General features: G+C 34.8%; 1 protein-coding gene across 1 annotated transcript; it reads left to right on the forward strand.

The window, feature by feature from the left end:
- Positions 1 to 292: 292 nt before the first annotated feature.
- Positions 293 to 14,742, forward strand: LOC106174575 (ATP-binding cassette sub-family E member 1). The gene is made up of 16 exons (XM_013556191.2): positions 293 to 479; positions 1,518 to 1,668; positions 8,327 to 8,412; positions 8,841 to 8,938; positions 9,193 to 9,310; positions 9,551 to 9,688; positions 10,046 to 10,115; positions 10,528 to 10,624; positions 10,896 to 11,107; positions 11,361 to 11,510; positions 11,934 to 12,065; positions 12,468 to 12,637; positions 12,904 to 13,046; positions 13,308 to 13,430; positions 13,645 to 13,756; positions 13,998 to 14,742. Exons 2-16 carry the CDS (start codon positions 1,554 to 1,556, stop codon positions 14,043 to 14,045), a joined length of 1,812 nt encoding a protein of 603 aa, XP_013411645.1. The 5' UTR covers positions 293 to 479; positions 1,518 to 1,553; the 3' UTR covers positions 14,046 to 14,742.
- Positions 14,743 to 15,999: the final 1,257 nt, after the last annotated feature.

Here is a 15,999-nt window from a genome sequence, read left to right on the forward strand (position 1 = left end):
CGATGTCTCAATATGGCCCCAATAGGTAATGGATTCATACAATAAATTAGAGGTCCAGGAACACTACCTTGAGCCTCGAGGTACACCACAAGCTAACTCTGACCAAGGAGTTATAACTGTTATAACTCCTTGCTCTGACACATTTGACAATATTCCATTAATTAAAACCTGTTGTGAGCGACCTGTAAGATAAGAGCGTAAAAGACTAAGTGCAGAGTCCCTGATACCAACATAATTTTCGAGAAAAAGATATAAGTAGTTCATGATCGACTGTATCAAAAGCTGCAGATAGGTCTAAACATGGGAACAGACGGTGTGCAATCTTGAAAGACCTTGGCGGAAGTTAATGCAAACGGAAGTTGCGTGCAAGCTCTTGCGCAGGCATGACTAGGTGGCCATCTTGGTGATTGCACGGATAAGTGAAATAGGTGTGAGAGATTGAAGTCTCAAACGATCATTGTTTTAGGCCAGTACAGCAGGTTAGTCAACACACATTCTTTAGATATTTTACAAAGAATATATCTCTATGTTTAAATAGGAAACGTTTCACAGTTAATGTTATGTAAAGTTAAACTTGAGTGGCGAAATTAACAGTCCATATGTTGGATAGCCACGATAGATCGGTTTGACTTCATTGTGTTTTCATCTTCTTTTTGCAGTTGTATATTGTCCATTCCAACTTACCATTTAAAGACAATAACCTGATTAATTTCTGGTGCAGGTCTTGACACGAGATATTGTGTATTTTGACCATTGAGTTCCTTTCCCTGTGTGACCTAAGTTTGAAGCAAAAGATTGGATATTGGAGGATCATTAATGAATCTCTGCAATGGAAATGTGAAAATTTATACAATATGTAATGGATTGCCCAAGATGACCCATTTCCTTCATATTTTTTATTTGATTAAAATTCAAACCCTGCTTACTCACTCAGGTAGGCTGTGTTCAGATTAAAAGTTATCGGTCCAGCAGGATCAATCTGTAATCAGCTTAATTGTCTAGTACGTCTCAAAGCAAAATGAACAACATCATAGACCACATAGCTTTTCCAACTTCACTCAAGTACTTTAAAGTCTTACTGTGTTCTAAAAAATGTGAAATGTTCTATTAACAGCATAAATGCTTTAAATTAACAACAAAAAATTTTGAACTCAGAAAAGGGGGTACTTTTAATTGACAAAATTCTGATTTACTAGGTGTGACAGACATTTAAGCCGGTCAATTTGACAGCAATTTAGTGAGACTCCCTAAGGAGACAGACCGATTCAAATATCTGTGGGAAGTCGAGCTGACAGCAATTTAGTGAGACTCCCCAGGGAGATAGATTGATCCAAATATCTGTGGAAATGGTCCCCATGCTGAGCAGGCCCTACAATATTAACACATTTAGGTTCAGAATTACTTGTTAACACAGTTAACACAATATTTTAGTCACTTCATTGTGTTAACACAAATTCAGTTACTAAAACAGAATATTGAAACAAAAAGCATGTGTTAAACTCTGAAGAACATTTCAGGAATAGCACTGCCCAGTAGAAGGGTCCCGGTTGGCCATGGCTGGAAAGGAACAAGACAAGCTGACTAGGATCGCTATTGTGAACAGTGACAGATGTAAACCTAAGAAATGTCGTCAAGAATGCAAAAAGTCTTGTCCTGTAAACAGAATGGGTATGTCATAGATAAGTGTCTTGTTTGAAAAGGAGTTAATTTAAGCGTTTGCTTAGTTTGTATACATTAAGCATCATTTATTAAATTGGGACTTCCAGAATTTAAGACTGCTGGATAGGTTGATACAGGTACATCATCCTTTAATCATAAAATATACGGGCCATTCCGTGGCATTTTTTTGCTGTTATGGAAGGACATTTGACACTTCAAATGAAAATATTTTCAAAAGTAAAAAAGTTACAAGGTCCATTTTTTGTATGTTTATTCTTCTATATGTAAGTTATAATTAGGCAAAAAATTAGGTTTAAAAAAATTAAAGTTACGAAAAAATTATAATAAATAGTTAGCATCTCGGAAGGACGTGAAATGGACATGGAATTTTAACTTTCAACTTCAACACTAAAATTCTGCTCTGTCTGTGTAGATATTTTTAAAATCAAATCAAAATATGAATATTTGATTATTTTACTTTCTCGGTGTATAAAAATTTTTTTGGAAAAAAAATAATAAATTTGAAAATTTTGCATATAAAAAAATCAAGTAGGCGTCATGGAAGGACACGTCTCGGAAGGACGTTTTGTCCATGGCTATATAAAATGTAAAATAAGGCTAATAATAATATTTTATGAATACATACCAGCATAATTTTGATGAATAATATCAAATGTAAACATGTCTTTCCATGGCAATATATTTCATCTTCAAACATGTTACTAATTTTGACTATAATATAAGTTCTCATCTGCTCTGATCATCTTTAAATAATATTGGGACATTTTTTGAGAAATTCTTACCAAATCTATTAATTATAAATATAATCAATTGTCTAAATTATAATAACTTCAATATTATTCATTCAAATGAAATGTTTCTCAGTTTAAAATGCTTCTATATATAATAATTGTGAATTTTAAGTTCAATACTATCTTGTAAGACATAAGGGTTTTGGGGCTCATTGGTCACATGACCTGTTATGGTCCAATCAAAATGCCTCATACTTGCTTCCACTGTGCTAGGTGTCATGTTTAATGCTTATATGTTTGGATTTAATTTCTTACTGAAGTGGTTCTAAGCAAAAATAATTTCATATTTTGTTGGCCCCTTTCATGGTTGAGGAGAATATGAAGTTATAAGTTTTTAACTTTTGTAGTTACTGAGAAAACTTAAAAAATAGGTACCAAAATCATCTCGGAAGGACAAATTGATATTGATTAATCCATTATTTTATAATCAAATATTTTTTTAATCTAATGCACCTGACTAAATGTAAGAAATAGGTTATATTTAATGTATTTAGCCTTTATTGTTTAAAATGACCTCTATTATGAAAAATATATCAAAAATAAAAATGTCCTTCCGTGACACTATTTTATAAGTTTTCCAGATAAAAGTGTCAATAAAATCATAATCATCAAAACCTAAAATTTCTTTTGGATTCTGGTGTCTTATGATGTCTGGTTTCAGAAATTATAAGTTTTATAAGTAGGATTCCTTTTTATGTACAGACACAGATGTGTCTGTACATATAGCCATCATCTGCGTCTGTCGTCGCCGTCGTCGCCGTCGTCGCTGTCGCCGTCGCCGTCGCCGTGCACTTTTACCGATAACACGATAAGTGGAAAACCATTTTGCCTTTTGATTTGAAACTTGCAGAACTGATGAATATTCATAATACGCAGGTCAAGTTCGAAAATCAGCATGATCGGGTCACTCTTAGGGAATTTATGCTGTTTTTTCACTTTTTTCAACATATATGCAGCACCGATAACACGATAAGTGGAAAACCATTGTACCTTTTGGCTTGAGACTTACAGTACTGATGAATATTCATAATATGCAGGTCAAGTTCGAAAATCAGCATGATCGGGTCACTTATAGGGAATTTATGCTGTTTTTTCACTTTTTTCAGCATATATACAGCACCGATAACACGATAAGTGGAAAACCATTTTACCTTTTGGCTTGAAACTTACAGAACTGATGAATATACATAATACGTAGGTCAAGTTCGAAAATCAGCGTGATTGGGTCATTTTTAGTGAATTTAGGCTATTTTTTCTCTTTTTTCAGCATATATGCAGCACCGATAACACCATAAATGGAAAACCATTTGACCTTTTGGCTTGAAACCTACAGAACTGATGAATATTCATAATACGCAGGTCAAGTTCGAAAATCAGCATGATCGGGTCATTTTTAGTGAATTTAGGCTATTTTTTCACTTTTTTTCAGCATTTTTGCAACACTGATAACACAATAAATGAAGAGCTGTTTTACCCTTTGGCTTGAAACTTACAGAACTGATAAATATTCATAATACGCAGGTCAAGTTCAAAAATCAGCACGATCGGGTCACTTATAGGGAATTTATGCTGTTTTTTTTCACTTTTTTCAGTATATATGCAACACTGATAACACAATATAAGAAAAACAGATTGGCCAATTGTCATTATACTCACAGGAGGGGCCAATCTTACTAAAACGCAGGTTGAGTTTGAAAATCAGCATAATCAGTCCATTATTTTAAAAGGTAATGCTGTTTTTTCACATTTCCTCACATTCAATTCTTAGGCATGTTAACAGTCTCATTATTGAACTAATAAGATACGTAAAAGTGTTTGTTTGACATTTCCTGCATCTTTACAACATTGTTAGTTGATTTTGTAAAAATGATGGTAAACTTGTTATCATGTATTGTGTAATAAAGTGTCAAAAATGGAAATACACTCATATCATTGCAGTTTGTCAGATGCATTCATCCACTATGTTCAGAATCTCAGAATGGAGGAAGTTGGGCATTTAAAACTGTTCTATTGATACTTTTCCCATCTCATCAATTTTCTTCATTGGTCATATAAAAATGGCAGTAAACTGTTTATTTTGTTTTATGTTTAAAAAGTGTTAAAAATGGAAAAAAACCCATTTCAGAACAGTGCTGTATTGTTTACATTTTGGCATTTTCAATATGTGACTTTGAAGTTCCATGGGCCTGAAGGCTTTTGCTAGTCACATTTTCTGAATAACCATGATACTAATATTTTATAATTAAAAATTGATGGTCATTATGCTGTAAAACATTATGTAATATTGCATGAAAATTTGAAGAAACCCCTATTTTGGGCACTGCTCCCATGATGACCATTTAAGGAAAATCATGTCACTTACTGTTCTCAAACTTACAGGAAAGAAACATGGGACTAAAATACAGCTCCAGTAGGCAATGCAGTCTGTTTGGTAAATTTTTCTGGCAATTAAACAGTTTTTTGTGAAAATTTAATTTTTCACTTATTGGCATTTTCAAGGTGTGACTTTGAAGTTCCATGATCCTGAAGACCTTTGCTTGTCACATTTCCTGAATATCCGTGATACTAATATTTTATAATTAAAAATTGATGGTCATTATGCTGTTAAACATTATGTAATGTTGCATCAAAATTTGAAGAAACCCCTATTTTGGGCACTGCTCCCATGATGACCATTTAAGGAAAATCATGTCAATTACTGTTCTCAAACTTACAGGAAAGAAACATGGGTCTAAAATACAGCTTCAGTAGGCAATGCAGTCTGTTTGGTAAATTTTTCTGGCAATTAAACAGTTTTTTGTGAAAATTTAATTTTTCACATATTGGCATTTCCAAGGTGCGACTTAGAACCTCCACGGGCTTGAAGACCCGTGCTAGTCACATTTTGTGAAAATCCATGACACTTATTAAAAATCGATGGTCATTATGCTGTTAAGCATTATGTAATGTTGCATCAAAATAGAAGAAAACACAATTTTTGGTGTTGCTGCCTTGATGACCATTATGGAAAAACCGTGTTACTTATGACTGTCAAACTTTCAAAAAAGAAACACAGGACTAAAATGCAGCCTGAGTTAGAAAAGCAGTCTAATTGGCTTCTTTTTCTGGAAGTTATACATTTTAGTGTTATATTCATTATCTTTTTTGGCATATTCATTGTGGGACTCGGAGCTCCCATGGACATGAAGCCAAATGGTAATCATATTTTCTACATGTCCATCCTATTTATAGTCAATAAACAAAAATTGGTGATAATTATTCTCTAATTTATTATGTAATGTTACATCAAAATTGACAATCTTTTTGCACTGCTACTGCAAACATTATGAAAAGAAAACTGTGCTACTTATTATAATTTTAAACTTACAAGTACGATTTTTAGGATTGGCCTTCAGCTCATGAGAAAACCAGCTCTATTGGATTATCATGTTTATTGTATTTATGCATTTTTTGTGAAATTTTCATTTTTCTCATTCTGGCACTTTCTAAGTATAAACTTGAACTCTGATGGGCCTGAAGCCTTATGCTTTTACTTTCGTCTGTGTTACCTGTTGTGCATAAGTTGATGTTGACTGTGCAGTTAAACATAATGTATTATTGCATCAGGATTGGTAGTCTCCTATTTTGGGCATTATGGTTTTGTGCTTTTCTTAAGGTGTGACTTATGGGCCTGAAGACCTTTGAGTGGGTCAGTCTTTAAATTACCCTTGGGTATCACTAGATTAATTTCAGAGTTATAAAGTCATTTGCTTTAATAGGCCATTAAATGAGATTACGTAAAGCACACTTGTTGATATTTCCCTGTAAACTTCCAAAGGTAAAGCTCTCTGCTAGATTAATAATAAGGAAGCAGTGATAATTATGCAGGTAAATTTTGTTTAATATTGCAAATAAGTTTTAAATATATATATATATATATCAAACTGGAAGATTAAAAGTTTGAATAGCAGCTTCATTGGAATTATATTTACCTCAAGCTCTGCCAAGGAGGTTATATTTTCACCCCTGTTTGTCTGTCATCCACATAACACAAAAGGTTATGGACTGATTTTGCAGAAATTTTCAGGAACTGTCAGAAGTGGGGCCAAAGAGGACAATGATTAATTTTTGGTGGTGGTCCGGATCAATAATCAATCAATTATCAATAATAATCAACAATTGCTGCCTTGGCAGAGGTCTGCACTCTCAAAGTGCTTTTCTAGTTTTGTTGTTTTCCTTTATAATTTTTTCTCAAACACTTGCATTTGTGACTTTTAGCCCCAGGCAGGCTGTCATCTGCCTGGGGCTCTGCACATTTTCTGTATTTCTACATAAGCAGTTGTATTGTTTTTTATGTCTTTAAACATTATGTAATATTATTTTATGCACTGTCATCATTTTTCAAATATTGAGACTTTCATAATGCGAATTTGAACTCTCATGGTCCTGAAACTGTAATCTTATTGAAGGGGTGGATTGAGACCATCTTCTAGGTCTTCCGGAAGACAGTCAGGTTATTAAGTTTATATTGACTGGTATCTATTTTTTTCTGTTGGAACACCATCAAAATGGAGGATGGATCAACATAGATACTTTGTAATACTGTCAGAAAATATCTCTGGGTCCGCTCCTGTTATTGACCATGTTACCTGTTGTGCAAGATTAAAATTCAGTGTTGACTGACAGTGCTATTATAAGCATTATTTATTATTGCATCAAAATTGACAAAATGACCTTTTTTGCATCTTTATTTTCTGTTTTTTGTCTGTACATTTGACAGCTTTGCTGCCTTGTTGAAATTTTGAGGTCTGCGGACCAAATACCACGGAATGGCCCATATATATTTATGTATAACCAGGGATGCTAGTCTTCCGGTTTTTACCGGGATTCCGTTTTTTTGCGTCCAGTTATAAAATTTTCTGGTACTATATTTTGTTCCGGAATTCTCGTTTTTAACGTGGTCGCGGACTGGACGAACGATGCGTCAGAGGAACGTCACATTTCAACCATTGCGACAGAGCTGCGTTTCAACACAATATCTAGTCACAACCGTAGCACGTGATTTGTTTATGGCGCTTGATTGGTTGGAAATGTAGGCTTTAATGTCGGCACCCATGTGGAAAGTTTTGACACCGCGTGCGCGGAATTTTGAACTAAACCAAACTAAATGGATTTCGCGGAGAGGGGAACAGACAATATTAGCCATTACCAATCTTTGAAAATGATAAATGAAAGGGATTAACATTTAGTGACTATCATTATCATGCTGGTGATTATCAAGCTTACGTGAGGGATCATTACTGTCTACTATGGGTGGTAGGTGTTTATGTACTGATGGCACTTCCATCTTGTCAATGTCAAGATTATCCTTGGAAACAACTGTTGAAAATTACCATGAAGTTGTGATGACATATATTGCAATATATTTATTAAATAAAATTTGAAATATAGTAATTGTTTCATAATCAATTTGTACCCCCCCCCCCCCCCCCCCCCCCCCCGGTCTTTGCCAAAAAAAAGTTCAGGTTTTCTTTCCGGACCCCACTAGCATCCCTGTATAACATTTGTGGTGCTTTTACTGTATAGAATGGGACTATTAGGTTGCCTGCTTTTAAATATTCTTGCTGCCCCTCAATGGGAATGTTGTAATTCTCATAATTTATGACTTGTAAAAATACATTATCTGTAAAATTCACAATTTTCCCCATTGAAAAGATCAAGTCATTAACATGGTTGTTCAACATTTTAAACATCTACATACTTATCTACAACAGCTGTTTTGTTTGAATCCTTGTTCATTAGTCTACATTTTGTGAAAAAAAACACGCATAAACTGGGTATGTTTGGAGAAATGGGCATTTTCTTTTGTTTTATAGGCAAATTATGTATTGAAGTAGACCCTACAGTAAAGATTGCTTTTATATCAGAAGATTTGTGCATAGGATGTGGTATATGTGCAAAGGTAAGCTGTAGCATTGAATTTTTGTAAAATCTTTCTGGAGACCTTTATATTGATTGTCTTTTTTAATACTGAGAAAAGTTTCAATTGTCACAACAACAAAGTTTTGGAGAGGTGGTGTGTTGGCATATATTTTTTTTAATTGGAATATTTAGGAGAGATCTTCTCCATAAAGTGGTCATAGATAAAGAAAAAGCATTAGAAAATCTCCATTCTGTACAGTTTATAATTTATACTGTGCACTCCTTGTAATTCAAATACTTTGAGTGATGCTATGAATTATTGATTTTAGCTAATACCAAAAGAAATACATTTCACAACATTTTTTCCAGATGACATGAATTTGAGTTGTCAGATGACCAGTTTCTATAAGTCTGAAAGAATTACCTTTTAGTGCCTGAATTTTCTGTTTTAAAATGCATTTGTTTCAGAAATGCCCCTTTGAAGCTATTAACATTATCAATCTGCCTAGTAACTTGAGCAGCCACACCACTCACAGATATAGCGCCAATTCTTTTAAGTTGCACAGGTAAGTTTTTAACTTCTTCAAGTGTAGTAAAATGAACTCAAGATTTGTGGTCATATTAGATGAGAGTATTAGAGAAGTTATTATTGATTCATCTCTGGTTAATTTATTTTTCACAGAGCTGTGATTTTTTGTATGGTCCATTGAACAAAAGTGGCTACTTTACTTTTAAGCCCAGTTAAATCTAGATAATCTTTAAGAGAGCAGACATTGCTTTCTGAATATCTTTGCCTTATGTTTATAATCCATGTTTACAGACTACCCATTCCCAGACCTGGGGAGGTGCTTGGGTTGGTAGGAACAAATGGAATTGGGAAGTCCACAGCACTTAAAATTTTAGCTGGAAAACAGAAACCAAATCTAGGAAGATTTGCAGTAAGTTATTGTCAGTTTTTTTACCCACATGTAATGGTAGACATTGACAGTGGTAGACATTGCTGAAACTGAATACTTTAATTGCTACATTATTTGTATGGAATATTGCTGATGGAAAAGAAACTGTGCAAAGGTTTCCTAAAATCTATCTCACTGGCGAGACATGAACTAGCACTGTGCCATTAAATTTTAACTGTTTTAATCTTGAATTTATTAACATTCTTCATTCCCTGTGTTTAGGACCCTCCAGATTGGACAGAAATCTTGGCACATTTCCGTGGCTCAGAGCTACAAAATTACTTCACCAAGATCCTGGAAGATGACATCAAAGCTGTCATGAAACCACAGTATGTTGACCAGATCCCCAAAGCTGTGAAGGTAATAAATAGTAATGATATTGTTGAAGAGGAATAAAATGCAGTGTGTATCCACTGTTGTTTTGATCAGAATATGCTGTCTTTAAACATAGTTTGGATTCTTGGTATATTGGCTAATTGCTGACTTTTAAAAGTGAAAAATAGTCATTGTTAATGTTTATACATATTGTTTTCACAAACGGGGTGTAGGCGTGAGAGGTTAATTTAATTAACTGGTGTTATTTTTCCTGAGGTGGTGTCATCATGTGATCTACAAATCTACCAAAAATGGTCTAAATTTGGTGAGAAATTGCAAGTTACATTTTCAGGGTTTTCAGTATTTTACAAATTTTACCCATGAGAATGTCTCTTTTCCTAGGGATCAGTTCAGTTTCTACTTGATAAGAAAGATGACCTTGGTGTCCAAGATACAGTCTGCACAGAACTTGGTAACTGTTTCTTTTTCTTTTTAAGTATTTGTTTCTTTGTAGTGTAGAAAAAAATTTCATGCTTTTGCTCTTGATGTAGTGACTTCACACAATGGCAATGGGGGTTGTCAGGTCAGTGGAAAGAAATAAAATTACCACCATGTAGTGGACAAAACATGATGTTTTCTTAATTTGACTCTAAATGTCTGCCATGACCCCCCCCCCCCTTTCTCTGTTTCTCTTTCCCTGCTTTCTCTTCCCTCCCCATCCCTACACACACACACACACACACACACACACACACACCCACCCACCCCCCAGCAATCCTGTTATGTGTATCACTGAAAGCTGGGTAGATTTAATATCCATCCATCCTCATATAAGGCTGCTCTATTCACTTACTAAATTAAAAATATATTTATTAATATTATAGATCTCCTGAATGTGAAAGACCGCAATGTGGAAGACCTGTCTGGTGGGGAGTTGCAGAGGTTTGCCATTGCCATGGTGTGCATACAGAAAGCAGACATGTAAGGCACAACCTAGTTTTATTTCCCCCTGACATGTGAGCTGCTGTTGATCAGTTTAGCTCATGCTACAGCTTGATCACTGAGTGATATGCTGTATCAATGCAATATTTAACAGTTATTATGCATGAAAAATTCATACTAATATTAAGATTCCTGCAGTTATGAATTGCATTTCAAGGGATTATTCAAAATGAATGTTATCTATTCTTCAAGTGATATATAAACACAGAAACTTATTAAAAAGAATCCATTTCCTTTTCCTGGGTTTCAGATTTATGTTTGATGAACCCTCATCCTATCTGGATGTCAAGCAGAGGTTAAAAGCTGCCATAGCGATAAGAAATCTGCTTGAGGCCAACAAGTTTATTATTGTGGTAGAACACGACCTGTCAGTTCTGGACTACCTGTCTGACTTTATATGTTGTCTGTATGGAGTCCCAGGGGCCTATGGAGTAGTGACACTACCATTCAGTGTCAGGGAAGGTGAGAGGCAATGTCTGTGATTAAGAGCAGAGATATGAGGTGTGGGTGTGGAGGGAGGGGGGGGGGGCCTAATATCAGGACACTTAATTGTGACCCAGTGAAACCCTTATAATATGGTCACTTCAGTTTGGCAAGGGGATTTGGGCTAGATTGAGTACAGAGAATCTTGTTATGTTTTGCAACAGCCATTGAGAGATGATTTCACCTTGTCTATGACTGAGAATTTCATGTAGTTTTTGGTGTATCTTTCCAGGAATTAATGTTTTCTTGGATGGCTTTGTACCAACGGAAAATCTCCGTTTCCGAGAAACTTCACTTGTTTTCAAAGTAGCTGAGACAGCCTCTGAGGAAGAAATAAAAAGAATGTGTCACTACAGTTATGGAAGAATGGTGAAAAACATGGGTAAGATTGGAGGTTTGGTTTTTAATGGAAATTATCTGCCTGAATTGGTGATCAGTTACAGAAAGTTTTTTCCCTTTTTCAGAAACGACATGAAAAGTTGATACTGATTAAAATGTTTTGTTTTCAAGATTGGAAATATTAGAACAAGTAGCTAGGAAGTTTACAATTTTATTTTGCTAAAATATAGTATTAAGGTAGACTTTAATAAGGTGGTTAATACTACTGTAAGAATTTAATCATATGTGTCTTCATAAATTATCATCTTGAAAACACTGAAAATGCTTCCCCATTTCTCAGGGTCACTTTTTTGTTAGAATTAGAAGGACACTGCGCTGTTTTCAAGGTAATGTCAATGGATGTGTGACTGAGGGTGAGTATTTTAATTATTCAAGCAAAATATCTAATAGCTACGTCTGTTTCCAGGTAACTTCCAGTTGACAGTTGAGTCTGGAGATTTCACAGACTCACAAATAGTGGTGATGCTGGGGGAGAATGGAACAGGAAAGACCACTTTTATCAGGATGATGGCAGGGTCTTTGAAACCTGATGATGGAGGTCAGTTCAGACTTTTTAATGATTTGTATTAATAATTATTATTATTAATAATAATAATAATAATAATAATAATAATTATTATTATTAAGTTTTGATGATTGAGAAAATAAGTTCTTGATCGCTATTTAAGTTTTGAAGAATAAGCAAATAATTCTAGTTGTTGTTTTCAACATAGATTATGAAATAAGATGAACTTATTGTCCTTGCTTTGAATTTTTAACAGTGTTATGTCATGCACTCTCCCTAGCAACGTCTATTTCTTTTTGAATGTTTTAATGCAAAAAAAGAGTTGCTTTTGTTACTCTTACATCTTTAGGTGTTTTCTATTTTGAAAGGTATGTCACTCATCAAATTGCAATTTTAATTGGAAATTTTAATAATGCTTAACAAAAAAATTTCCAGAAATGCCACCAACAATGAATGTGAGTTACAAGCCCCAGAAGATAAGTCCTAAGTCGCAAGGCACGGTGCGCATGCTGCTACACAATAAGATCCGAGATTCATACGTTCACCCTCAGTTTATCACAGATGTCATGAAGCCTCTGCAGATAGATCAGTTGTTGGACCAGGAAGTGAGTGGACATGCATGCACACACGTACACATGACACAGCTGTATTTTTATTTGTCTTAACATGGTCAGAGAAATTTTAATTTTCTTGGTATGAACTTAATCATGGGTTGGACAACCCATCCCTTCAATTCAAGCTCAATTGTGATGCATATGGAGGTCCCCCACCCCACCCCACACACACGCACACTCATTCCAATGAAATAATGATGTTAAATTTCATTTGTTATTTCATAATTATTTCAAATATTGCTGTACGTATTGTTCAGGTTCAAAACTTGTCTGGTGGTGAGTTACAACGAGTGGCTTTGACCTTGTGTTTGGGAAAACCAGCAGACGTTTACTTGATAGATGAGCCCTCTGCCTACTTGGATTCAGAACAACGTCTGCATGCAGCTAAAGTTATTAAAAGGTATGTAATAAAAAGGATATTTTTTCACTTAGGTTAGTGTATTTTTTTTTTTTTTTTTTTTTTTTTTTTTTTTGTCAACAAGGTAAAAAGTAAACAAAGCAGTTTTTCCTGTTCTCATGACAGCTACTATTTTGAGACCGTCTTATTCTGGACCAACTATTGTCTTTAACAGTATTTGTCTTTGTACCTCGGGTGCAAAGGTTTGCATCTTAAACAAGTTACTACAGGATGAACATTTCAAGCATACTGTTTTGTTTACAGATTCATTCTCCATGCAAAGAAGACTGCGTTTATTGTAGAACACGACTTCATAATGGCCACATATCTAGCTGACAGAGTGGTCATGTTTGACGGGGAACCCTCCATTAAAACCAGAGCTAACACGTAAGTTTCAAAGGACAATGAAGATTGAGCAATAATACATGAAACATTTATTGTCTTAGTGCCAGATCTCTGTATTGGTTAATGGTGTTGGCATTCTTTCTTATGTACTGAGTGAATATATTAACAGAAATCTGCATTTCAGCCTCCAGGCACCATTTTGAGTTGGAGTTTACTCTGTAGTTTGAAATTAAATATTACATCCATCCTGTTTTAGCCCGCAGTCACTGTTGAATGGCATGAACAAGTTCTTGGAAAGTCTGAATATCACCTTCAGAAGAGATCCCAATAACTTCAGACCAAGAATTAACAAACTCAACTCTGTCAAGGTAAATGGGCCTATTTTTATGTTGCTTGCAGAATGTGTGTAGTGTTTAATTAAATTTAATATGACAAAGAAAATGGATACTAAATGGAACTGTGAAATTTGAAATGATTTGAAAAAAAAAAAACATTCTAATACATATTATATGCCTTGCATGTTGAAACTTTAACATATCTGTTTTATTTCTATTGTAAAACAGATTGGCTTTCATTATTTTTACATGTATATATATTCTTCTTATCTAGGATTCGGAACAGAAAAAGACCGGAAACTTCTTTTTCTTAGAGGACTAGATGGAGGAACTCAGTGGAACCAGCCAGTAGAAGAAACCCATGTAATCTATAAAAGATGATAAACGTAAATTGATGCATTTTATGGGGGCATTTGTCAACAGTGCCAGGATCATTTGGAAATATTTATTGTTTAAAGAGACTGGTTGAAAAATTATACAAATACAGGATGTTCCAAAAATGTACTCACTCTTTGCTTGCCCATAATGAAATATTTATGTTTTGATTTGCAAGTTCAATGATTTTAATTGAAGAAATTAACATCAGAATAATAACATAAAAACATAGCAACATGAAAACTAAAATAATCTCAAAAACAAAAATAAGTTAGAAATTGGCATTTAAAGAGTTGGTACATTTCAGGACACACTGTGTAGTAAGTGAATGTTTGTTTGCCTTGTCTGTGTCGTTTTCAAATAATGTAACCTGGTCAGGGTAAGGAAAATAAAAACTTTGAATTAATTTTATTGACAATTATAACATGGTGTGGACCACTAAAGGGGACCTGCATCCTAAACATGTCGACCTCACCAAGCCTTAGTACAATTAGACCGTTATGTTTAGTAAGTCATCATGAAGTCTCGTGGAAGAAGAAAGATACTGAATTTTGTTTATCTTTTTGTTATTTTCGACCGCTATATGCAGTGTTTATTGAAAATTACAAATGAAAAATTGTAACAAAGAAAGTAACATCTTGGAATATGGTGTGGATTTTTGATTCTTTGAGTTTTATTTTCAAGATTTTGGGTTCAAAACTCTGGCTGATTTTTTTTCTACAAAACCAACATGCTGCCTGCGTCACAAAAACTGTCATAAAGAGAGTTTCATACCGGCTGTCTTAAATTAAAACTAGTATCTGAAGTAATTCGCTATTGTGCACAACAAAATGATAACATTAACAACCCTAGGCAGAGCACGGTGGTAAGTCACTTTTATCCTGTACCCGCTCTCTGGTACCGTCCGGCATATAGCATTTCGTGCTGATGATACAGGGTTTCCAAAGCTGCTTGAAACACAGGGTGCAATATCTGAGCAATATTTTAAATGGGTAACCTGACGAAACTATTTTGCTTTCATAGCAGGTGTCGATGGGTTGCATTTGCCAAGACTGAGCAATGGCCTATGTACAAGCACCTGCAGGTTCTGGTCATCGGTTAAAGGGCAAGTGCAAGGGGTTTCCTGAATTCTCAACAATATTTAGTTGTTTAATACCCCCCAAAAATATTGATTTTCAAGCCCGAAAACGTCGTCATTCTTTTATCTTGGTTTAATTCGAACGACTGTGTACATGTATCCCTTGCATTTCCGTTTTGTGCTGTTTTCGAGCTTCAACTTTTCATAACCTAAAATGCTTCAACGTGACTCGGAATGTAAGGACGGGTTATTACAAGCGAATAGGGGACTGATGATTGTTTTAAGCCCGTGTACTGCCCATTTAAGTAAGATTATTTATGGGGCCATCATTGCAGCAACAGACGTGTGTATAACCTTTTATAAGCAAGGAAAATGCATTTTTTTCGTGTAAAAAAGAAATGATTAAAATGGGAGAATATTTCAGATTTGAAAAATGTGGTGTTCCTCCCCCTAATTGCATTCTCTGATTCCATTCCTGCTTGTATATACATAACAGTGTTGTAATATGCAAAAGGTACTCTGCCGCTAGCTATTAAAATCTCCGTTGTAAATTGCTTTGCCAGTATCACTGAGATAAGAACGGGACTAACTCCTTTCATGTCGAAGCCAAAAGCACTTTTGATTTCGTTTGTACAGGGCTATACTGCTCTCTCGGTCAATTTTCTTCTTAGGGCATTAAATAAGCATTCGTTACCGCCTGCACTTTATCAGTCCATGAAAATATGCTTTCTGCAGGTCGTAAATAGAAATGTATTTGCACTCCTGTTAACAGTCGCTTAGTACAGATAAATTACCTGATACTGTAGATAGTTAATTTAGTTTC

This window comes from Lingula anatina, chromosome 3, assembly GCF_051362555.1.
Source record: "Lingula anatina isolate TDL-2025a chromosome 3, LinAna3.0, whole genome shotgun sequence".
NCBI classification, from domain to species: Eukaryota; Metazoa; Brachiopoda; class Lingulata; order Lingulida; family Lingulidae; genus Lingula; species Lingula anatina.

Bases quoted from the DNA above. Each gene is read 5' to 3' on its own strand.
- LOC106174575 (XM_013556191.2), top strand. From the start codon at position 1,554: ATGGCTGGAAAGGAACAAGACAAGCTGACTAGGATCGCTATTGTGAAC. The intron at 10,116-10,527 runs GTAACTGTTTCT...TTAATATTATAG, and splicing joins TACAGTCTGCACAGAACTTG to ATCTCCTGAATGTGAAAGAC. The intron at 13,757-13,997 runs GTAAATGGGCCT...CTTCTTATCTAG, and splicing joins ACAAACTCAACTCTGTCAAG to GATTCGGAACAGAAAAAGAC.